This window comes from Diabrotica virgifera, chromosome 2 (genome assembly GCF_917563875.1).
Source record: "Diabrotica virgifera virgifera chromosome 2, PGI_DIABVI_V3a".
NCBI classification, from domain to species: domain Eukaryota; kingdom Metazoa; phylum Arthropoda; class Insecta; order Coleoptera; family Chrysomelidae; genus Diabrotica; species Diabrotica virgifera.
The window spans coordinates 181460023-181485498 of record NC_065444.1 but is presented as its reverse complement, the minus strand read 5'-3'; the positions used below and the strand labels follow the sequence as shown (position 1 = coordinate 181485498).

The 25476-nt window shown below is 34.0% G+C and overlaps 1 protein-coding gene across 1 annotated transcript in view; it reads left to right on the top strand.

Annotated features, from left to right (window-relative positions):
* The window catches only part of LOC114326507 (equilibrative nucleoside transporter 1-like), a 37583-nt gene extending 30835 nt beyond the window's left edge, over nucleotides 1–6748 (top strand). The window contains exon 8 of the mRNA XM_028274898.2: nucleotides 6607–6748. Coding sequence (XP_028130699.2) covers nucleotides 6607–6727 — 121 coding nt within the window. The 3' untranslated portion in view covers nucleotides 6728–6748. The remainder of the gene's footprint in view (nucleotides 1–6606) is intronic.
* The last annotated feature ends 18728 nt before the right edge of the window (nucleotides 6749–25476 follow it).

The window sequence follows — 25476 nt, the reverse complement described above, 5'->3', positions numbered from 1 at the left end:
TACAAACTTCTTTCAGACTATAACATTTAAGTTTTAATGCATTCACTATTCTTCTTTTTTCATCTATCTTTTCATTTCCATTCATATCAGGCAACTTCCAATATCCATTTATCTCAATTTAAAATAATTTTTTCACATTTTTCATTTGTTTGATTTCAGTTGCAATCACATACGTTCATAAAGTTCTGCACTTAAATATATTTCATTTAGTTCAGTCTGTTCACTCCACTATCAGCAATAGAAATCAATCTCATACTTTTCTATTTCATATACTCATTCAATTTAGATTCTTCTTTACATACTGACACCAACCCACAATTTGACCTATATTGGTAGCTCTCATTCTAATTATTTTATTCACTATTCTACGTTGGTAGACTATCAAGATACATTACTTCCAATTCATTCAGTACTTTCAAAACTACATAAAGATGAATTAGACTTTATGTCACATAGTTTAATTTTATTATATTATTACATACTTTTATTCATTTCACAATACTATATACAATCGTATCCTTCACACATATATCTACCTCACTAACAGTAATCTTTAGTTATTTAATTTTGTTAACAATTATTTTCCAACTTTTAACAGACATAATCATTCATTACAATAGTATAGTAATAAATTTAACACGATAAATAGCCACCTTTTGTATATATACTGTTTTCTCGCAATATTCTACCGTTTACCTTCAACCTGTTGCCTGCTTGCCTTGTTAGGCAACCAACATTTCATCACATAAAAATACTCTTAAATTCTGGTTTTTTCGGTTTGTTTAGCTTTGTTTTTCCACGCAAGTCTAATTATCTTTTATTATGTAGTGTATTTCCTTGTTTCAACAAAACTCAACTTTCATCTCGTCATTTCACATCCGATGACGTCACAACTTAAACCATGTAATATATCTGCATTAAATTTAATGAATCTTTAAGTTATTCTGGAATAGAGAGTTGCTAATTTAAACTTTACAGTAGATTTTATTATTCAAATAATTTAAATTATTTTTGCAGACAAACCTTTGCATTTTATTAAAAAATCCAAAATCAAATGAAACTTTAACCAAAAATTGGCTTTATCTTGTCATGTCATGTCACCCTTGTCAAATTGTATATCCACTTCCTAATTTCTCAGTTGGTCTGTGCCCATTGAATTGGCAAGTACCTAGCATCTTCGAGCAGGGAACCATGGCACCCTTTTAGCATGTGTTCCACTTTATCTATTAACATCGACTTGTAGTCATAACATTTTAACATATTACATTATGTAAACCATATATGATGATGTTAGCACTATTTACAGTGTGCTAGTTTCAAAAAACTCGGCAGGATGTAAGTATTCCCACATTTTTCATTTTAACAGTCACATTTTTAACCTTTTGCTTTAAACTAACGTGGAAATACTTCATTCTAGGCACTGAAGATGTTCTGTTTAGAACGAAAACGTTCTGCAATCGATGACATTTTATAGTTTTAAATAAACGATTTTATACCAGAATACATCTCGAAGTCTTTACTTCTGTATTGGTTTTTTAAACTATGGTATTCAGCCAACTATTGGGATTTTCCCATTGAATTTTTTAATGTTTATTTTTGTCATCTGGACACCGGCCATCGTTATACGGAAAGGGTACTGCTTTCGTATTTCTTACAAAGTCGCACTGATGAGATAGAAATATCGAAACGCTTCTGCGAATGATAGGAGAGAAGAAAGTACCAATATTCCTCTTCGCACATTATTCACACATTTTGTTTAAAGTAGAAAGTTGCAATTATTTCCTTTTGTTTAGCATCCTAGGTATTTTATGATAAATACCAGAAGCCATCTAGAAGGACACATCAAAACAAGCAGGTAGATTGCTTTCTATAATAGAAAAGAGCAAATTTTAACAAAAAGAGAAGAGTGGTTTTCACCAGAGATTTGAAGTTAGAACTAAAAGTTACTTTGGCTAGATGCTAAGTTTTTTCGACTTGGTTTTATGGAATGGAAGCTTGGACCTTGAAGGCGGCATAAATGAAAAACCTGGAATCATTCGAGTTGTGGGTATATAGAATAATTTTGAAAATATGGACAGAACACGTCACAAACAAAGACAAAGATTTGAAAGTCTTAAATACAATCGAAATCTTCTTCTTCTTCTTCTTCTTCAAATGCAAATCCACAAATGGGTGTTGGCGATCACGTTTTCCATTAACTCTCTGTTTCTTGCAATGTGTATCAGAGATTGTATGTCGTTAATCCCTGTCCATTGCCTTATGTTTCGAAGCCAGGAAATTTTCTTGCATCCTATTTCTCTCTTGCCTTCAATTTTACCCTGGATTATAAGTTGAAGGAACTGGTATTTTTCGTTTCACATGATGTGACCCAAATACGCCGTTTTTCTTTTCTTGATGTTTTCGAAAAGCTGACGTTCTTGGTTGATTCTTTTAAGGACATCCACATTTGTGGCTTTCGCCGTCCATGGTATCTTTAGGATACGGCGATAAAGCCACATTTCGAAGGCTTCTAATCTGTCTATATCCCTCGTTTTGAGTATCCAGCCCTCTATGCCATATAGCAGCACCGAAATCGAAATCAGAAAATTCCAGTCCAAAAAGGAAGCTATCCAGCACATCCCGAACTGGCGTAGGCATTTACATAAAATTAATAATAATACAAATAACACACACAAGATAAAGGACAAACAGATTAAAAGTATTGAACGTAGTCGGCGGCAAAGGGGGTAACATTGTCGGCGTTTGTAGGTGCAATGGCGGTTGTATATGGGGTAAGACTGTAACGTATCTTCTACACAAAAAAGGAGATAAAATTTGGCCAGAATATTGTCGATCCATAACCTGTTAAGCCATATGAACAAATGGTTCACCGGAATCATAACAACTAGTTTTTGTAAAAAACTAGAACTGTAACAAACCAGAGAGCACGCGGAGTTTCGATCAAAGTTTGACACCAACTATCACCTGCAAACGGTAACAGAACTATAGTCCATCTAGAAAGTATCCGGAAAAAAGAAGCAGAATTATAATTTAACGGTATTTATTTCTATTACTTGAAATATAAAATTTCAACAAATACTTCATCTCATTTACTTATACAACCTCCATTTAAATCTAAACACTTAACTAAACGTCCATGTATACCCGAAACTAGGTCAAGGCCATAATTTTCGGTAATGGTGTTCCAGGCCTGTAAAACTGACCGAATCAGATCTTCTTTAACCCATGGCGCTGCTCGTTCCACTTCAGTCTTCATCAATCCCCATATGTTTTCAATGGGGCTAAGATCTGGAGATGCTGCTGGCCACGGAATTGTTGCCAATTCGTGTTCTTGCATCCAAGCTTGAGTATAAGCAAAAGTATGGCATCTTGCATTATCTTGCTGAAAACGCCACCCCTCTGGATATAAAACATGAGCCGTTTCAAGAAAAAACCATTTAGAATGTCACAATATTTCGCACTATCTACAGTACCATTAACTATACAGAGTGGAGTAGCACCACGCTGAGATATTGCTCCCCAAAACATTATTTTAGAGGGAAATTTGGAAATTTGAACGGTAACATTTTCTCTTGATAGGACTTTAAGATGATTTGCACCAAGCTGGAAACAACTTTCATCAGATATAAAGACATTATTAAAATTATCTTCTCGAAAACGTTGTCAAAAATCTATTCTTCGTTGCCTTTGCAGTGGTGTCATTATAGGGATTTTTTTGGATTTCTTGATATATGTAGCCTTGCTTTTTAAGTGACATGCGGACAGTTTCAGGGCACACTTTTATTCTTCGTTAATTTCCAAATCTGTTCGCTAATTTTCCAAATCTGTTCGTTAAGTTTCCGCAAATCTTAAGCGGTCTACCCGAAACTGGTCTATGTCTTATATCTATGCCATTTTTATCCTCTTTATTGTCTCATACACTGCACTTTTTCCGAGTTCAGTCAATTGCCCTAATTTCCTAACGTTTCGGACACCCTTTCTATACAAATATTGCACCACTTTTCTTTTTTCTACTTGCGAGATTATTTCACAAATCTTAAGTCTGTTTACAAATAACAATATTTGACAGATGGTGTTGTCATGCGATTTTGTCCATAACCTACTATCGGCACAAACTACGTGATGCACTTTTGTCTCAAAATGTTACAAAAAGGAAATCTATTGGAATTAGGAGAAATATAAAATTCCGGATACTTTCTAGACGGACATATTATAGCACACCTAGTTCAATTGTGCCACATCTGCAAAAAATCCGAATTTTGGGTTAAGGCTGTAAAATATTGCCTATATAATGGCCCATCTAATGCAATACAGCCTGAACTAAAATATTGTTTTGGATAACTATAAAGTAAGTTACTTCGGTATTTCACTGTAGGGTTTTTGGAGGTTTTGAAAATGCAATATTAGTATGGTATAGTTAGACCCAAACCCAGACATCCAAAGTGAAAGTTATCCTCCACCAAATTGTTCTATATGGTCCACATAATGTTCAGAAAAAAGTCACACCATTTTGAGCGTCGGGTTTGGGGGGGGGGGGAGAGGGGGGAGAAATCTGCAAATTCGTAGTTTTTTAGGTTTTTCGTCAATATTTCTAAAACTAAGCGGTTTAGCATGAACAACCCTTTACAAAAAATTGTTCTACATTAAATTTGAAATAAAAAAGGCCCTATGCATAACCCTTCTAAAATGAACGGTTCCAAAGTTACGGAGGTAGTATAGTATAATTGGTCCAAAAAAGGCCTAACCCAGACATCCAAAGTAAAAGTTTTCCTTCATCACCAAATTATTCTATATGGTCCACATATTGTTCAGTAAAAAGTTACACCATTTTGAGCGTCTGGTTTGGGGGGGAGATGGGGGAGAAGTCGGTAAATTAGTAGTTTTTTTAAGTTTTTCGTCAATATTTCTAAAACTATGCTTTAGCGTAAGGAATGTTCTATAAAAAACTATTCTACATAAAATTTACAACAAAAAAGGTTCTATACATAATTGTTATAAAATCAACGGTTCCAGAGTTACGGAGGGTGAAAAGTGGAGGTTTTCGATACTTTTTATATTTTTCGATTTCTCCCCCCTCTCCCCCCCAAACCCGACGCTCAAAATGGTGTGACTTTTTTCTGAACATTATGTGGACCATATAGAACAATTTGGTGTTGGAGGATAACTTTCACTTTGGATGTCTGGGTTTTTGGTATAGTTATATCATAAATATTGCCCAAAAAATATAAAAAGTATCGAAAACCTCGATTTTCACCCTCCGTAACTCTGGAACCGTTGATTTTATAACAATTATGTATAGAACATTTTTTGTTTTAAATTTCTTGCAGAACATTTTTGCATATAACATTGTTTACGCTAAAGCATAGTTTTAGAAATATTGACGAAAAACTTAAAAAAACTACTAATTTACCGGCTTCTCTCCCATCTCCCTCCCAAACCGGACGCTCAAAATGGTGTAACTTTTTACTGAACAATATGTGGACCATATAGAACATTTTGGTGTTGGAGGAAAACTTTTACTTAAGATGTTTGGGTTAGGCCTTTTTTTGGACCAGTTATAATATACTACCTCCGTAACTTTGGAACCATTTATTTTAGAAAGATTATGCATAGGGCCTTTTTTATTTCAAATTTAATGTAGAACAATTTTGTATAAAAGGTTGTTCATGCTAAACCGCATAGTTTTAGAAATATTGGCGAAAAACTTAAAAAACTACGAATTTACCGATTTCTCCCCCCTCTCCCCCCCAAACCCGACGCTCAAAATGGTGTAACTTTTTTCTTGACATTGTGTGGACCATATAGAACAATTTGGTGTTGAAGGATAACTTTCACTTTGGATGTCTGGGTTATGCCATCTTTTGGATCAACTATACTATACTATATGGCCATAACTGGGAGATGTGGCGATAATATAAACTGCCACAATACAACCGATGTAATTTAATACGTTCAATACGGCCACAACTGCAAAAATCAAGAGAGATGTGGCGATAATATACACTGCCACAATACAACCGATATAATTCAATACGGCCACAACTGCAAAAATCAATTGATTTTTTCATTATATTGCCTCCGTATCTCCTAGGTATCGTTTTATAAATGACTTTCTTCACAATGCAATATCGCCATAACTATCAAAATAATAATAACGTTTTATTTTTAATAAATTGTAATAATATCCAGCCAATAACTGTATAATTTACTACCTAAATTGTAATTTTGAAGCCAGTCACTCTCAAAATAAATTATTTACAGGGCAAAACGCGCTTACTACAGAACGTTTTGCTCATTTCTCGAGAATATTGTGTTTTGCACTTGTGGCACTATTGAACTAGGTGTGTGTTATATTATGTACTTAAACAATCCGAAGAATACCATAGACCCCTGGTATTAATATTTATAGATTTTCACAAACGATTGACTCGGTAGAACTAGATAGTGTAATAGTAGGCTAAAAATTAAATATTTCATTTTTCACCTTCAAGCATACCCAAAAGAACGTAACAATTCTATTATATCAGATTTGTGATGACGTTAACAATTTTTTTTTAATTATTAATCTATTTTATGGTGTATTAATTTTATTGATTGTTTTTTTAGTACGGTGGAAGAACGTTATGCACAAACGGCAGCAATGATTGCAGCAGCAGCTCTACTGTCTGGAATATTCCTTGGTATTATTTTTGCTTTTATATGGCCAGAAATGATTCTTATTGGCTAGAAATAAATAAATTAAATTGAATGTCTTTTGCTGAATTATGGGGAAAAATACATGCGACGTAATAATTCAGGTATAGGAGTATTAGGCACGAATGACACGGTCTATTATAAAACCAATTTTCTGATGTATTAATTAGGTTTTTGAAAAAAGAGGTTGGTAAGTCTGTTAAATTGTATAAGTAAGCAAGCAACATATAAACTATAGAATAATTAATAAAGAAATTGAAAAGATAGTACATCAAAGTATATAAGAAGTACCTAATTTATTTCTTTATCTGAGCGCTTTCGACAAACTTGTCATTATCCGAGCTAATGCTGTAGTAAAAAGAGGAATCTTGTAAGAAAAATAACTACAAAATTTATTTTTTTTACTCACGTGAATCAGATAAAAGTACCATTACTTTAGACATAATATGCGTGAGCATATTGATAATATTAATCTGCATTAAAATGTATAATCATGTATGCTATTGAATTGTTTTGTCCTCCGTGCACCCCTGAACAGAAAAACAGAAAGAACGGCCGCATAAACGTTACAAGCACATTAAAACTTTTTTCATGGCGTGGGTGTATCAGCCAACCATTTTGGCCTAAGAGAGATAGTTGACTGAAAAAGTTGGATATTCAAATCTGCTTTTGTCTGTTTCATATTGACGTTTGTCAGCTTACATTTAAAATATCAATGTTTTCTACATTTTCACAAGGAAAATTGAAAATTTACAAATTCCATCTATACTAAGCCATCACTATTAATAACAGAAAAGTACTCTCCTCGCTCTTGAGGTAACAGTGAAGGTTTAATCAATCTAAAAAGTAAAACAGATCAAAATGTTGAAAATGGAGGTATACATTAGGGTGGTGCGAAAAAAGTTAAGTTGATAATCCCGTATCGCTATAGTGCGGAAAGGTTGTAATTGGTAATTACAAGAAAAACAAAACAAAAATTATTAAAATCGGACCTTAACTTCCGATCCCGCAACGGGCCTAAAGATTATGAAAAAAATGAAATTTTACCTTTTCTTCGGAAATTTTTTTTATCCTCCATGTACGTCTTATTTATCGCTATAGTAAAATTTATTTACAGTTTGCATGGTTAAGTAATAAAAACGAGAGTTTTATGCATCTAACGAATATCTTCCGATCCCGCAAGGTCAATCAAAATCTATAAATATTTGAAATTTTCGATGATTTTGATAAATTAAAAAACATTTAGTTATCTCATTTTTCTTCTACATTGTGAAGTTTTTCGCTTGTTTATAGATTGTATGACAATACTTAAACAACCCAGAACTCCCAACGAGGAGGTGGTTGCACTTCTAGCTCCACACACACACCCTTCTCTCCAACCAAGCAATGAGTGTGATTTTTACATTATTTACACAGTAAATTTCTTTTTCATGCTTGTATCCAGCTTTTAAACGTCAACTTTGTATTGTGATTTGGTGGTAGAATCTGGCAGCATGGACCTTGATGTAAGTGTTGCCCTTATGAATCCATCTCTTGATTGGGGCCCACATATATTAGACCAGGGGTGACCAACTTAATGGGGCTCGAGATCTACTGTCTGCCTTTCTAATTCTCTGGGATCTACTGGCTAGGGATTTTTGTAATATTTAGGACGGGAATAGATAGGTAGGTAGATAATTTTTTCTTGACATCGATCGACTGATCTAGGGGTCGCGATCGACGGGTTGGCCTCCCCTGCATTAGACGATGCTTCCGTAACCAACTTTCGGCACCTCTCATCAGTATGTCAGGGATAGTTTTGTACATTCTAGTCTGGTATGTCGCCCGATGTAATGCAAGAACTTATATCTTCATTTGGCACTTCGAAGAAGTGGTGGAGAAAATAGTTTTGCAACAGTCTGCAATAGTTTTCCAACATTATATTCCAGTCTATTATTTCAGTTTAGTCCCGTGCTTCAAAATTTCAAGTAGTATGGAGAAATGAAACATATTAGAGAGCTAGGGCTAAGGAGAATGTTAAAAGCCGGATAGACTAAAGCCAAGGGCAAACGTATTAGAAATTTATCCTTCCTACTTTAAATTTTGAAGCACAGGACTACACTGAAGTATTAGATTGGAATATTGCAAAACTATCTTCTCCACCAGTTCTTCAAAGCGTTTCAAATGAAGATATAAGTTCCTACATTATATCAGGCAACACGCCAGACTGGAATATACAAAACCATCCCTGTCATACGCAAGCTGTCTAGCGGTACGTAGAGCTGGTCACGGAAGTATCGTCTAATGTATGTGGGACCCAATCAAGAGATGGATTCATCAAGGCAACACTTAAATCAAGGTCCATGCTGCCGGATTTTACCACCAAATCAAAATTCAAAGTTGACGTTTAAAAGCTGGATACAAACAAATGAAAAAGAAATGTACTATGTAAATAATGTAAAAACCACACACTCATTTGTTGTATGGAGAGAAGGGTGTGGGTGGAGTAAAAAGTGCAATCACCTTTTTGTTGTGAGTTCTGGGTCGTTTAAATATTATTATACAATATAATTCATATTATAGACAAGCGAAGAGCTTCACAATGTAACAGAAAAATGAGATAACTAAATGTTTTTTAATATATCAAAATTATCAACAATTTCAAATTTTTATAGATTTTGATTGGCCTTGCGGGATGGGAAGATATTCGTTAAGTGCGTAAAACTATTGTTTTTATTACTCAACCATGCAAACTGTAAATCAATTTTACTATAGCGATAAATAAAACGTACATGGAGAATAAATAAAAACTTCCGAAAAAAAGGTAAAATTTCATTTTCATAATATTTAGGCCCGTTGCGGGATCGGAAGATAAATTCCGATTTGAATAATTTTTGTTTTGTTTTTCTTGTAATTACCAATCGCAACTTTTCCGCACTATAGCGATACTGGATTATCAACTTGACTTTTTTCGCACCACCCTAGTATACACCAATGAGTTAAAAAATTTAACAGAAACGTTGGCAAGTACGTAGAAGTATATTAAACCAGAAGCCTCAAAGGTGTGACAGGATTGGTGCGAAATGAAAGGAAATATTAGGGAACTAGTATGCAGTATTATAAGAGGAAAATGAGAAAAACAGCGTTATAAAAAGACGCGTGACAACAATAATTCAAACAAAAATAACCGTGAGACAAATAACCACATGCCAAAATGGAATGTTTAAGGTACCTGACAATGTAGCCCTACTGATAATAGAGGATACAGATGACGAGATTTTTTATACAGGGATAGTATCACGAAGTTTTTTCCTGGTTTTCCCTCGTGATTTACTATGGAATCTCTAGCGCGAGAATTTTACTGTCACCATTGCATGTGGTTGTCTTTTTAAAGACAGATCACACAGGTTATGATTTTTTTGTAACAAATATTCTTGAGTAGGGGTTGATTTCATGTAATCGAATGAACTATCTTTCAATAAAGTCGTCCCAGGAATGCAACTCATAAATATTGGCAATATAATTTTAAAGTTTTCTACTTTAATATGTATAATCTGTGTCTGAATTTCCGATATAAATGAGTCAGACTAAATAAATTATTAGAAGAATTTTTTTACAAAGCAACAACATTTTTGTTTAAAAAACCAATACAGAAGTAAAAACTTCGAGATATATTCTGGTATAAAATCGTTTATTTAAAACTATAAAATGTCACGGATTGCAGAACGTTTTTGTTCTAAACAGAACATCTTCAGTGCATCCTGCCGAGTATTTTGAAACTAGCACACTGTAAATAGTGTTAACATCATCGTATATGGTTTACATAATGTAATATATTAAAATGTTATGACTACAAGTCGATGTTGATAGATAAAGTGGAACACATGCTAAAAGGGTGCCATGGTTCCCTGCTCGAAGATGCTAGGTACTTGCCAATTCAATGGGCATAGACCAACTGTGACTCAGTTGGTCTGTGCCCATTGAATTGGCAAGTACCTAGCATCTTCGAGCAGGGAACCATGGCACCCTTTTAGCATGTGTTCCACTTTATCTATCAACATCGACTTGTAGTCATAACATTTTAATATATTACATTATGTAAACCATATACGATGATGTTAACACTATTTACAGTGTGCTAGTTTCAAAATACTCGGCAGGATGCACTGAAGATATTCTGTTTAGAACGAAAACGTTCTGCAATCCATGACATTTTATAGTTTTAAATAAACGATTTTATACCAGAATACATCTCGAAGTTTTTACTTCTGTATTGGTTTTTTAAACTATGGTATACAGCCAACTATTGGGATTTTCCCATTGGTTTTTTCTATTTTTGTTTAATTCATTAATAGTTTTTGAATTTTGACAACGACAACTGATTTGGGCGTCGAAATGTTACTAAAATCACTTTTTTAGTAAAATTGTGGCTTATTCCCCATCAAAACTATTTAATCAGATACAGATGATGTTTAAATAATGAATTTCATGCAAGGAACTCAGCATTGCACTTCAAAGGCGATAAAAATGGAGAAAAAACAAAAAATAATATGCACAATCGAGGAAACTGTGGAGAAGAGGACGTGAAAAAATATGTGCAAAAGGTTCGTTTCCCTTTATGGTCTGCTGCTGATGATATCAGCAACTAGGGCTCGTTAATCATTTGTTTAATAACTATAAAATTAAAAGGTTATGCTATTATTCAAAAACGTGGCCAATAAATTTTAAATTTATCATTAGAAACGATACGTCCAATGTATTTCAGTAAATAATCTTCTAATAATGTACGAAATACACACACCCATATGGAAACTTATATGGAATCACGACCTGATATTTCTTATTATTTCGTGCTAATTTAGAAAAACTAACACACAAAGTCAAACAATATTCATTTTAAAGCAATTTAATAATAAATACATAATAATTAAGTAAAGCAATAAAGTATTTAACAAACAAACTGAAATTAGTTGTTTTAAAGCCAATAGCATAAAAAATTTCAATGTAAAACGAATAATGTTTAAATTGTTTTTATTTATTTTTTTGCTTTTTCTGTAGTAACTGTTATCACCTCTAGTCCTTATGCAAGCTTTAGTTTGCATGGGCACGCTCCTAATCAAATTATCAACATTTTGTTGTGGTAGGTTGTTCCATCTCTCAAGAGCAGCTGGTACTAGCCGTGAGGTATTTTGTGGATTATCCTGGTGAGCTCTAAATTTCTTTTAAGCATATCCCACAAATACTCTATATGGTTAAGCTCGGGTGAGCAAGCAGGCCACTCCAAACAGGGGATACCTTCTGCTTCAATGTCTCTAGTCACTAGTCAATGGTTTGTGGAGGTCCATTATCATGTAAAAAAATGAAGTTCTCTCCTGTTGCACCTCTCTAGAGCCAAACAGGTTATCAACATACCTGTGAGCAGTTAAAATTGATTGGATGAAGATTAAAAGAGTTTTTTAGGGATCACAATTCCTCTACAGAACATTACACTTCCTTTTGTATATTTGTGAACAGCTCTGACAGTTTTCGTTCTTGCTTGTCTTCCTCGACCTATAAGTACACGATTTAGTGGGTCATCTGATTTTACACAAATCCTGACTTTTTCTGAAAATAGCACAAAATAGTCAATGCCCAATGTTCCAGTTTGGGTGGTGAAGACACCAATTTAGGCGATCAATTTTGTGCTACCTGGATAACTCGAGAACCCTTAATTATTGTCTCCTGCTGTATACTTCTTGGCACGAACTCTTTTTCTTATCGTTTCAACTAAAAGAGTTACACCTGTAGATTCCAAAAGCTGCCTTTGGAGCTGCAGGTGAGAAATTGTTGGGTGTCTTCCAGCTGAATGGACAATTAAACGATCGTGACGAACCGTTATTACTTTTTGGCGACTTTCCCTTGCTTTATTTTTGACCTTTCCTAGTCCTGTTTCCTAGCATAGGTTTTGGATAGAACGCCCTGTGTTACGCCTAGCTCTACAGCTATGTCCCCCTGAGAACACTACTTACTCCACAAGACCAATAATATATCCCCGTTGTAAGTTCTATAACCCCATATGACGCATATTTGCGTTTTTGGACGCAAACGTTAGTTTATTTATTTTCGTTCAATTTGCAACTCAAGCAAATAACCATTACCGTACCGATCTGTACTATCTGATTTTCTTATAAATTTGTTTATTTTCAATAAAAACCTTTATTTTCCGCAACAATAACAAGTTTTTTTTCAGAGAAATAAATATTATTTGAAATACATGATGATGCCATATAAGTTTGGGTGTGTGTATGTTTTAATAAGAGTATTCTGTAGTTTTTAACGTATTTCATTCCAAAAAATTATTAATTTTTGTAAAACCGCGTTCAAAATGAAATTATTTCAATAGTAAAATAAAAATCTAAAACAAAGCTCTTTTTAAAGATGTGCGATGAATACCATTTCCAAAATTACGTATTCCTATCACTATCCTCGTCGCCAATTGTTTAGGTAACTAATATTCAATTTAAACCTCTCTCCCTGTAGTCATGTTCTATGTGGATCCTTTTACACCCACACACGGTACACACAGTCTGTGTCGCCAACGCCAACGCTGCCATCTAGACGGACGCAAAGATACATTATTCATGAAAAGTGCACGGTTATATCGCCGTAAGTCTCAAGAATCTCTCAGGAAGGACGTCGATCATCAATCATGGCATCCTGCTACTGCTTATGTATCGCTTAATATAAATAGTAGGAAAAATGCTTTTTAAGAATCCTGATAATAATTTTTACCTATAAATATAAAAGAAAATATATTCCACAAAGCGACTAAAAAGAACAAAATTAAATTAGTATTAAAAGCTAACTTGTATGTTTGATGAAGTAAAAACCTCTTCTGAATAATAAATATAAACAAGCTGCTTTTCCTTACTTTCATCTAGCCATATAAATAGTTCTTCAGTTCCTTTCCCCATTTTCCTTAAATCTTCTTTACACGTTTAAAGTTACTTTTTCGTTATAGTTATTGATATCTTGTGCTCTTTATATCACCTATCAGTAAGCAGTTCCTAGGTAACTCATATTTTATTTGGTATTCTCCTAGTTCATTGAAACAGATTAATGTTGTTGATCTAGCGATCTACCAACAATGATCCTAAAACGAAGCTCAATCACAAAAGAAGGAAAAGACGATTCAGATAAAGATGGTTTGATACAATACAGGAAGATCTCAGAAAAGAGAGAACTGATGGTTAGGAAGAAAGAAAAACAAATAGGGATTAATGGAGGAGAATAGTAAGCCAATTTAGTAGGCAAGGAATATCATTGGACAGGAAGCCACCCCATTTAATAAAAATTTGTAAAATATAGGTATCATATTATTTAATTATATATTTAGTTGTATTTTAGCCCTAGTTCTTTAAGGCCTGTTGAGTTTGAGCTTTGTAAATAAAATAAATTTAATCTTATGTAAATCCTTATGTGTTTTCAGTTATTTTCTATATTTTCAAATTATAGTATACAAATTATTATTATACAGCAAAGAGCACAATTTTCAACGTTTTCGAGAGTTTAATTTTCTTTTCTTCTTTTCTTCATATATAAATTCTGTTCACTTTTATGTAATAAAATAAATATTAATTTTTAACATAAATAACAATTCGTTTTAAAGTGAGAGTTATTCTGAAATAAAAGAAAGATTGTCACTACATGATAACAAAAGAAACTTCTGAAAGATATTTCATATCTCTCGTGAAGTAGTAACGCAAACATTTGGATATAATCATCGTCACTCCTCTCGATCCAATAACACCATCCAATACACATCCTGAAGCCATCTCCTCCTCCTCCTCTGTCCTTTATCCTTCGTGATGTGGTGACGTTATGGTATTTGACGAATGGTTGCTATCCATTCTTCTCTCTCCTGGGTGCGGTGTGCTGCCTCAGACAGAGAGTAACCGGTGGCGCATTTTATTTGGTCTGACCATCGGAGTGGAGATCTTCCTCGAGTTCTTTTACCCTCTACCTTGCCTTCAACCACTAACCTCTCCATGCCTTCTCTTCGTCTGATAAAGTGTCCAAAGTACCTCAATATATTTTGGTTGATGATGGTGGTAAGCCTAGTGTTGATGTCGAGTTCTGATAATATTGAGATAATATTGATGATATTGAGCTGTCCAGGGTATGCGCATCATTCTACGATATACCCACATTTCAAAGGCCATTATACGTCGTGAGTCGGACTTTTTAATGGTCCAAGTTTCTGAAGCATAGGTAGCGATAGAAAAGATAAGCGTCCGTACCAGGCGCAGTTTCGTGTTCCTGGTTATGGCCGTATCTTTCCATATTTTAGTGAGTTTGACCGTTGCTGATCTGGCCATTGTAAGGCGTCGGCGTATTTCTTCTTCGCATCCACCATTGTTTGTGATAACAGAACCTAAGTAATTGAAATGGCTTACCACTTCAAACCTCGCTACGTTTCGTATTTCCGGCTGGTTATTTCTAATTCGATCGATTATCATTACCTTGGTCTTCTGTGCATTAATTTTAAGTCCATATTCACGACTAATAGTATCTAGTCTGTACATGATGTATTCAAGTTCATTTGTTGATGATGCTAGTACTAAAGCGTCGTCAGCATAGCGGAGATTACTGATTTTTCGGCCTCCGACTGATATTCCTCCTAGCCATCCGTCGAATACAATGCGCATGATGTGTTCGCTATATATATTGAATAACGTGGGAGAGATAATACATCCTTGACGAACACCGGCTTTTAGTTTAAAATTATCGGAGTATGTGTTGTTGACTCTTACGTTTGCTGTGTTGTTGATATACAGTTGTTTCAGCAGGTATATTAGATGTTCGGGGGTACCCATGTCTCTCAGTATTCCCCACATTTTATGCCACTTTACATTATCGAACGCTTTCGAGTAGTCGACGAAGCACAAATATGTTTCTAGATTAAATTCTCTAGATTTTTCTATAATTTGTCTGAGATTAAGAATTTGTTCTCTTGTGCCTCTTCCAGGGACAAATCCACATTGTTCTTGTGGGATCTGTGGTAAAAGTATTGATTTCAATCTCTCGTTAATTATAGTTAGAAGGACTTTACTTGCGTGGGAGATCAGGGCTATAGTGCGGTAGTTATTACAATCAGTTGGTGAGCCTTTCTTATAAATGGATATGAAAGTAAGCTTACACCAATCATCTGACCATTTTCCTGTGTTCCAGATTTCATTACACAGTTTGAACATCACTTCAACTCCTACGTCTCCCATTTCTTTAAGTCCTTCCGCCGTGATTCCGTCTTCTCCTTGAGATTTTCCAGTTTTCAATTTTTTTTGTTGCGGTTTCTATTTCCGATTTTAAAATATGTGGTTCCATTTCGTCATTTATTTCTTCTGGGTTCACATCTTCATGGTCACTATGAAACAGCATTTCACAGTATTGTTTCCATGTCGATGCTATGCCCTCTGCATTGGTGATGATCGTTATCAAGTTATCTTTAATGACCTGCGTTTGTGGTTTAAACTCTTTAGTTAAGTATTTCACTTTGGCAAACAGTTCTCTAGATTCTTGACGGTCGGCGTGTTCTTCTAGTTGTTTGTATATTTCTTTAATGTGATTATTTTTGTCTCTTCTACTTGATGATTTTATGCGTCTGTTTACATCTGCTACCTTGTTTTCACTTTCTGTTGGATTTGCAGCGTTATTTCTAATGTTTCTTCGTTCTTCTACTAGGTTCAGTGTCTCATCAGTCATCCAGTGTTTTTCTTTCCGTTGGGTTTCTTTGGGCTTTGTAATATTTATTGCGTCTATAATCCACGTCTTTGTATGTTCCTATGTTTGATTGGGATCGCCAGTAATGTTTGGTGTGTTACTATGTCTTAGTGTTTCTTTGTATTTTCCAGGCTCTTTAGGAATATATTTAATTGTTCTAGTTGTTTCAATTTTCTTACAAAATTTGATACGGAATTCCGATTGTAACAATTTATGGTCTGTTCCGCAATCCGCCGCTGGTTTTGTCTTTACGTTTACTACCGAACTTTTCCATAGTTTGCTGACAAGAATATAATCTATTTGATTTTTATATCTTCCCCCTGGTGAAGTCCAAGTTGATAGTCTTCGCGGGTGATGTTTAAACATGGTGTTCGTGATACTAAGTTCAATGTCGATGGCAAATTGTAATAGCCTTTCTCCTCTCTCATTTCGTTCGCCTATTCCAAACCTACCAACTGTTCCTTTCAGCAGCTCTTCTGATGTTGTTTTGCCTATTTTTGCGTTCCAGTCCCCCAATATTATGACTGGCTCTTTTTTGGGTATGTTCTACTCTTCTACTTCTTCATCTGTCCCGTCGCATGTTGGCATATATGCTTGTAGTACATGAACCTTTGTTGGCTGTCCATCAAGAGTAATTTTAATTAGGCGCTCATTTATTGGGAGATATTCAGCCTCTAGACTTGCCTGATGTTGCTGGTGTCCTAACAACAGAGCCATTTATCCTGGTCTAAAGAGGAATAAAATATGTATATGAAGCAGTGAGCTTGGGCATACCTGAAAATTTGTTAGGTTAGTAAGAATGGCTATTAGTCCAGAGAAATAAGATTTTTCTCGTGACACATCCCCCTCCAGGCCGCAACCAAATTTTTTGAGTAGTATGGATATCTACATTATTAACCTATATGTTTCCTGCAGCCGATTTTGATGATACCCAGCTAGCAAGATAACGTTACCTTAACGCAGTAATTCTCAACCTGTGAGGCGCGCCCCCCTTGGGGGCGCGCTTTTGGTAATAGTGGGACGTGAGTATATAAAAAAAACACCAACATTGACCAATTTACTAAAATCAAAACAAACAAAATTATGACAAAATAAAATACCCATGAACACTGACAGGGAGCTATAATTAATTGAATACTAAATTAATACTAATTAATACTGTATTAATACTAACTAATACTAATTATCAACAAATTTAATGTAAATTAGTGACTTCCTCAAAGTTGACCGAAACAGGGTGTAACTAGAACATAATATGTACACATTTACAATAAATTTAACAGTTACAAAAGGACTGACTGAACTGACTTGACTAAGACAAAGACTGGTTGGTCAGAGTCAGAACTTAGAAGATGGAGATGCAGGCAGATGATCGAGAATATTCAAAATAACTCGGAACTTCCCGCGAAAACAGACAATCTTTTCCGAATCAGTGTTGAATTTTTTGTCAAAATGCTTAAGGTACATTATTATTGCATATGATATATGTTGTTATTTTACGAGGGGGGTGACGCGGTGAAAATAATTATGGAAAATTGGGTCGCAAATGGTAAAAGGATGAGAAACGTTGCCTTAACGTTAAATTTAGGTTTTTTTTGTATTGTTACGTAACATCTATCAAAAAATGACGTTACTGATACGAAATTTTAGCACGTATATTATACGTATATATTAATTCGTTTTTGAAACGTGGCTCTTTGGTAGGTATTTAACACGTATGAATTTATTCATCCCAGAACGTGGCTTTTTGGTGGCATTGCCACCGTGGCAATCTCGTTTAAGATTGCAGCGCTATCGCGTATTTATTTCTAACCTTTCAAATAGACATTAGTACATAACCTTACATTTCCGTGCCTAAAATCGTGTTAGTTTTTATTGAGTTATGGCAAAAAAATCGAATTATGAATGGTGTGTGCCTCAATGTGATTATTGGATAAAGCGTATTAGTAATTTGTCGTTTCATCCTTTCCCTAAAAAGCATAAATAAGATAGAACTATATTCAATGGCAGTTTAGTTGACAAAAGAAATGTGTGGAAATATCTTCTAAAGATGGAAAAGGAGCCAAGTCGTTTTATGAAAGTGCAGTTTACACTTGAAGATTACTTTAAAGGTATGTTTATGTATTCGATAAAGTAGCTACGTCTCACATAAAAGTCAAATATATAATAAATGTTTTTTTTTCAAATATTTAACAAATGTGTTAGCATCATTTATGTGGTTTTATTTACACAATAATTTTAGGGTCTTATAGGGTTTTTCATTTACAGTCATTTGTTTCGAGCTTCTGTCATGTGTCACATAATATAAATATATCTACGTCATACGTTATTGGCATATACCAATGATAAAAACCAAAGACGTATGACGTAGATATACTAATATTATGTGACACATGACAGTAGCTCGAAACAAATGACAATCGATGAAAAGCCCTATATATTATTTATACCGAAAATTCAACTAGAAAGTGACGTTTTCGTGACGTTAAAAAGTTTACATAGAAATTACGTAAAATTGTTACGTAACATCACTGTGACTTTTATACGTATATTTTAGGTAACATTTGATGTAACTTTCGACGTAACTTCTCCCAAAATGTTGACGTTTGTTTGGCGTCACATATACGAACAATGTTAGCTGCGTATACATAGTTATAAACAAATTAAGATCAAAAACGGTAAATTGTCGCTTTTTTCGTCTATTACCAAAAAGTTAAGCACTTCAAACAAATTTGAGAGTAAGAAACTCATAAATCGTATAAAAAACTTCAATATGACGTTCGCTGAATATGTCTATCCTTATTGGTTGCTTAGAAAATTGCAAAATAAATCATAAATTTTGAGTTTTTATAAATATTCATAACTTAGGTAAAAATTAACTTCTTATTACACAGAATGCCGAGACTTCTTGTACTTAAATTATATTTTAAATTTCGAAGCCATTGGTCAAAATGGTTTAAAAGTAATTTAATTTGTTTATCCCAAATTCATTTTTTTTGCAACACTATAAGTCAGAAAATTATGAGGTTACAATAATACTTCGGACAGTTTATGAAAGAAAACCATTTATACTATTACCTTAATTAAAAATAAATGACGAAAAATAATTTTAAACAGTGTGAAATTATTTTGCACAAACATGTCGATTATTGTTTACTTATAAACAATTAGAATAACTTTTTAACCGTTACCCGCAGAAAAATTATTTTTTCATAAACTCCTGGACAAAATTAACGCACCACTCATATTTTTCTCAATAATCTTTATTTATTGATAATTTACTCTACGACAAGTTGCCTGTGGACCTTGTTTCACAGTGACAATTTGTTATGTAAGCTAATAATGGTCTTGTTTTAACAATAATTTTTATTAAACTTCGTTTTAGACTAATAGTGAGTTTAACTTTTCATAAAAAGTGCCGATTAAAGCAAAGTGATTGTGAGAAACAAGCTTTTTATTGTGATATTTTTCATCACATGCATGTTTGGAAGTTCATTTGCATAAAAATCAAATAAAAAAATGAACCGCCAAAGAAATTTGTCAATGGAGGAGGCAGTACGAGCATCGACTCTCCTAGATAAAGGATATTCAATGCGATACGTTGCAGGTTTGTTAGGAAGACATCATTCCAGCATCAAACGCAAGGTGAGGCGATATAATGAAACACGGTCGTACCATCGAAGACCAGGGCAAGGGCGAGAACGTTGGACTAATCAAATTGATGATCGTTTTTTGAAACAACGTGCTCTCAGAGATAGGAGAGTCACCAGTAATTTGCTAAAAAATGAACTAGCAGATGTTCGAAATGTCGCGATATCGTCTCGAACAGTTAGAAGACGTTTACATTAAACAGAATTGAGCAACCGGAAACCGGCCAAAAAACCCATGCTTACCAGAGAACACAGGGTTCAGAGATTTAATTTTGCAAGATTGCATCAAAATTGGACCATCGATGATTGGAAACGAGTTCTTTTCTCCGATGAGACTATAGTAAGCCTAAAAGCTCCAGATGGTCATGAGCGTGTCTGGCGAAGGCGAGGAGAAAGGTTTGCCAGCTGCAATATCTCTCCTAAAGTACCTTTGGTGGTGGCTCTAAAATGTTTTGGGGGGAAATTTGTTTTGAAGCTCGTACGGAGTTGGTCCCCATACGTACGAGGTCTATGAATGCCCATTATTACTTAGACAACATTATTGTCGAACATGTAATGCCTTTTGCTGCGTTTCTTGGACCTAATTTTTTATTCATGCAAGACAACGCTTGTCCTCATGTGGCTCGACAGGTTATTGGCTACCTAAATGATGTTGATATTCCATTATTAGAGTGTCCACCTAACAGTCCGGACATGAATCCTATAGACATCTATGGGACTATCTCAAAAAAAGATTTGAAGTCGTAGACCCCCTATGGCCAATCACAACCAACTCATTGAGGCCGTTATTGAAGAATGGGAGAATATTCCGCAAGCTTTTGTTGAACATTTGATATCAAGCATGCCTCGACGCATAAATTCAGTCATAAGAATTAGAGGAGGGCCTACACGGTATTAGTGTTGACCCAGATGCATTTTATTGTGTTACTTTATTGATTTTTTTCTTTTTGCAATTTGGAGTTATGCTAGCTTATTTACGCATTTCCGGCAAAAACAAATTTTTAAAGAAACAATAAGGCAAATTAAGGTCATGATAAAGTCATGTTGGACTTATTTGTAGGTGTTTATTATTATTTCAATGTAACTTAGTTTTATTTTTTGTTCATATTGTAAATATTTAGATTAATTTAAGTGGTGCGTTAATTTTGTCCAGGAGTAGAAAGACTGAATTTTTATACACATTTAGAAAGAAAAACAACTGTCCTAGAACAATTAGGGACAAAGTTAGCCCCCCCATTTTTTTCATTCACATGTTTTTGCAAAATTATTTTGCAAATTTATAATAATTTTTTGTCATTTTTTTTAAATTAAATTAATATTGTAAATTTTCTTCTTTCATAAACTATCCAAAATATTACTGTAACTTCATCATTTTCTGACTTACAGTGTTGCAAAAAGATTAATTTTGGATAAATGAATTAAATAACTTTTAAACTATTGCTTTGAAATTTGGGGTATGAATTAAGTACCATAAGTTTCAGCATTCTGTGTAATAAGAAGGTTCTCAGTTAATTTTTACATAAGTTATAAATCTTTATAAAAACTCAAAATTTATGATTTATTTTGCAATTTTCTAAGCAACCCATAAGGATAGACATATTCAATGAACGCCATATTGAAGTTTTTTATACGGTTTATGAGTTTATTACTCTCAAATTTGTTTAAAATGCCCAATTTTTTAGTAATAGACGAAAAAAGCGAAACTTTACCGTTTTTTGATCTTCATTTGTTTATAATTATGTATATCATCCAAATCGGCTGCAGGAAACATATAGGTTATTATATTATTATAGATGACCATACTAGTCGAAAAATTTGGTTTCGGCCTGGAGGGGGTTGTGTCGCCAAAAGGATATTTTTTTCCTTATTTCTCTTAACTATATTAACCCTCACAGGATCAACCTTTTAGTAGAAACAGCGGTGACCAAGGAGGGTCAATAAATGTCCACACATAAATTAATCAAAAACGTGCTTCTTTATTTAAACTAATTTAAAAATAACACTTTTATATTATTCCTAGACGTTAATGGAACAGTTAAAAGATACGAATTTATAATTTACCCGGAGTCTTCGGCTTCAGTGGAATTGGCATCATCGTAGGATACAGAAACATTTTTGACTTCTTGCTGTGCTTACCGCATACATACTTGCATTTTGAACAAACTATGGTTGTTTTTGCCCACTCATTGGCCTTTTTTCTTTTAGATTTTGCTAATTTGACACATAAATGATATCGTCCCTTTCCATTTTGGGATGATGTTGAAGGTATTCAAGGGGATTATTTATAGTCCACTGTCAAGTTTTTATAAAAGTATGAGGAAATGAATTAAATTATAGAAATGCTAATTATGCCATCTGATAGGGCAGTAGTACGCCGATATCTACTAATTATTTGAGATTTTTAAGAACAAAGTTATTTCGAAAATCGGATGTAATGCAATGTTGTGGATATTTTTTAACCGTCCTTGGTTCTTCTAGGGTTAATAGCACACGAAATAATATAGTATGGAAAGGATTCTGATCAGACGAATTTAAAGCGAATAGAGGTCTTAGACAAGGAGATCCGTTATCCACGGTGCTTTTTAATTTGGTATAGGAAGCACTAATCATAAATAGATGAGTTAAAACGACCGGAACTATCTTCAAAAATGAACATCAACGTCTGGCCTCCCTGATGATCTTACTGTTCTAACGAAAATAAGAGCATAATTTAAGATATTTTATAAAAAGGTTAGAAACGATGGCAAAATATTTAGACCTATAAATGAACCAGGAAAACCAAAGTATATGATAATCGAAGAAAAAACAGAACAAAAATAAGAGGGGCCGTTTATTTTCATATGTAATGAATCAAATGAATATAATCTTGAGAGACTGGTCCATTTTACGTATCTAAGGGTTATTATAAAAGAGAAAGGTGGGGAAGAATAGTAACTAAATGCTAGAATGGCAAGGGGAAATAAAAAGATGGAAAGCCTAAGAATACTGATGAAATCCAAATATTTGTCGAAAAAAAAACAAAGTTAGGTATATTATATAGGGTGTCCCAAAAGTAGTGGAACGGTCGAATATTTCGCGAACTAAACATCGGATCGAAAAACTGAAAAATACGTGTTCAATCATTTTAAAAAATCTATCCAATGACACCAAATACCAACCACCACTACACCCCCTGGAGGTGGGGTGGGGGGTAACTTTAAAATCTCAAATGGAAACCCCTAGATTTTCTTGCAGATTTGGATTCGTTACGTAAAAGTAAGGAACTTTTATTCAAGACATTTTTTCGAACTGTGGATAGATGGCGCTATAATTGGGAAAAACGATTTATCCTGATACCATAGGTAAATTATAGAAACGGTCTAATATCTCGAGAAATACACTTCCAAATGAGAAACCAAAAAAATACGTTTTTAATATTTTTCGAAAACCTATTGATAAACACCAAAAATTACCCTCCAACCCACCCCCTGGAGACGGGGTGGGGGTAAATTTAAAATCTTAAATAGCAACCCCCACTTTTTATTGCAGATTCGAATTCGTCATGAAAAATTAAGCTACATTTATTCGAAACATTTTTTAAAATTGCTGATAGATGGCGCTAATAAATCGTATTTTCCAATTAAAGCGCCATCTATCAACAATTCTAAAAAATGTTTCGAATAAATGTTGTTTAGTTTTTCATGACGAATCCGAATCTGTAATAAAAAGTGGGGGTTGCTATTTAAGATTTTAATGTTACCCCCCACCCCACCTCCAGGGGGTGTGTTACAGGGTCATGTTTAGCGTTATTCGATAGGTTTTCGAAAAGTATTACAAACCTTTTTTTGGTTTCTCATTTGAAAGTGTATTTCTCGAGATATTAGACCGTTTCTATAATTTACCTATGGTATCAGGATAAATCGTTTTTCTCAATTATAGCGCCATCTATCCACAGTTCGAAAAAATGTCTTGAATAAAAGTTGCTTACTTTTACGTAACGAATCCAAATCTGCAAGAAAACCTAGGGGTTTCCATTTGAGATTTTAAAGTTACCCTCCACCCCACCTCCAGGGGGTGTAGTGGGGGTTGGTGTTTGGTGTCATTGGATAGATTTTTGAAAATGATTGAACACGTATTTTTCAGTTTTTTGATCCGATGTTTAGTTCGCGAGATATTCGACCGTTCCACTACTTTTGGGACACTCTGTATAAAACGGTAATAAAGCCCAGAGTGATGTATGTTAGCCAAGTATGGAAAATGAAAATAGCAAATACGAAAAAATTTGAAAGATGGGAAAAGAAAAGGCTTATGATCCTAAAACGGAGCCCAATCAAGGAAACAAGGAAAGGACGACCCAGCCAAAGATAGTTTGATAGCCTACAGGAAGATTTCAGGAAAGAGGGAATTGATGGTTGGGAAGAAAGAGCAACAGAGGGGAATGAATGAAGGAGAATAGTAAGTCAACTTAGTAGGCAACGATCATGATTCAATAAAAAGCCACCCCATTTGATACAAGTATGTAATATACATATAATATTACATATACAATTTTATAGTAATGATGTATTTAATTGTAGCAATTGTATAATAAAAATTTATTCCAAAAAGATGTCAAATTAAAGTATGCAAATTAATATACAGAGTAATTTTAAGGTAATTTAATCCAATTCACTTAGTCCGAAAATGCTTCCTAAGGGAGCTAGAGCCCTTTGAAGATGGCGTCTTGTAATTAGTTTTTCTTAATTACCTCCAGAACGCTTCTTTTAAACAAAAATTGGTACGCGTGTTTATATTTAAGATATAAATCTAATCCATCCATTTCAAATTTCTAGTACCGATCATAGGCGTCCGTTTTGGGTAGGGTAACGGTTATTTTATCGCATAACTTTTTTATCTTTAACTTTTATGCATTTCTGACACTGGATTATTAAATTGTGAAGTATTCTAGTACTAAAAGATACTCTTGTTTTAAATCGGTAGGACACACCGTTTTCTAGAAAAATCAATTTGAAAATTTTTCGCTTTTTGAAATAAAAAAATTAACAAAAAACCCGTTTAGAAAGACGAAAACTGGTATATTTATTTATATTCTAGGTAGGTCAACAGTTATTTTATAGCATAATTTTTTGTCTTGAATTTTTGAGAATTTTTGATAGTAGATTATTAAATTATGAGGTATTCGAGTACTAACAGTTACTCTTACTTTATGTTGGTAAAATACTTCGTTTTTTGTTGAAAAGTTCTTTCAACTTTTGTTCAAATTCCAAAAATGCAAAACTTTCAAATCGGTTTTTCTAGAAAACGGTAAGTCCTACCGACTTAAAGCAAAAGTACCTTTTAGTACTAGAATACCTCATAATTTAATAATCCGGTGTCAAAAATGCATAAAAGTTAAGGACAAAAAAGTTATGCGATA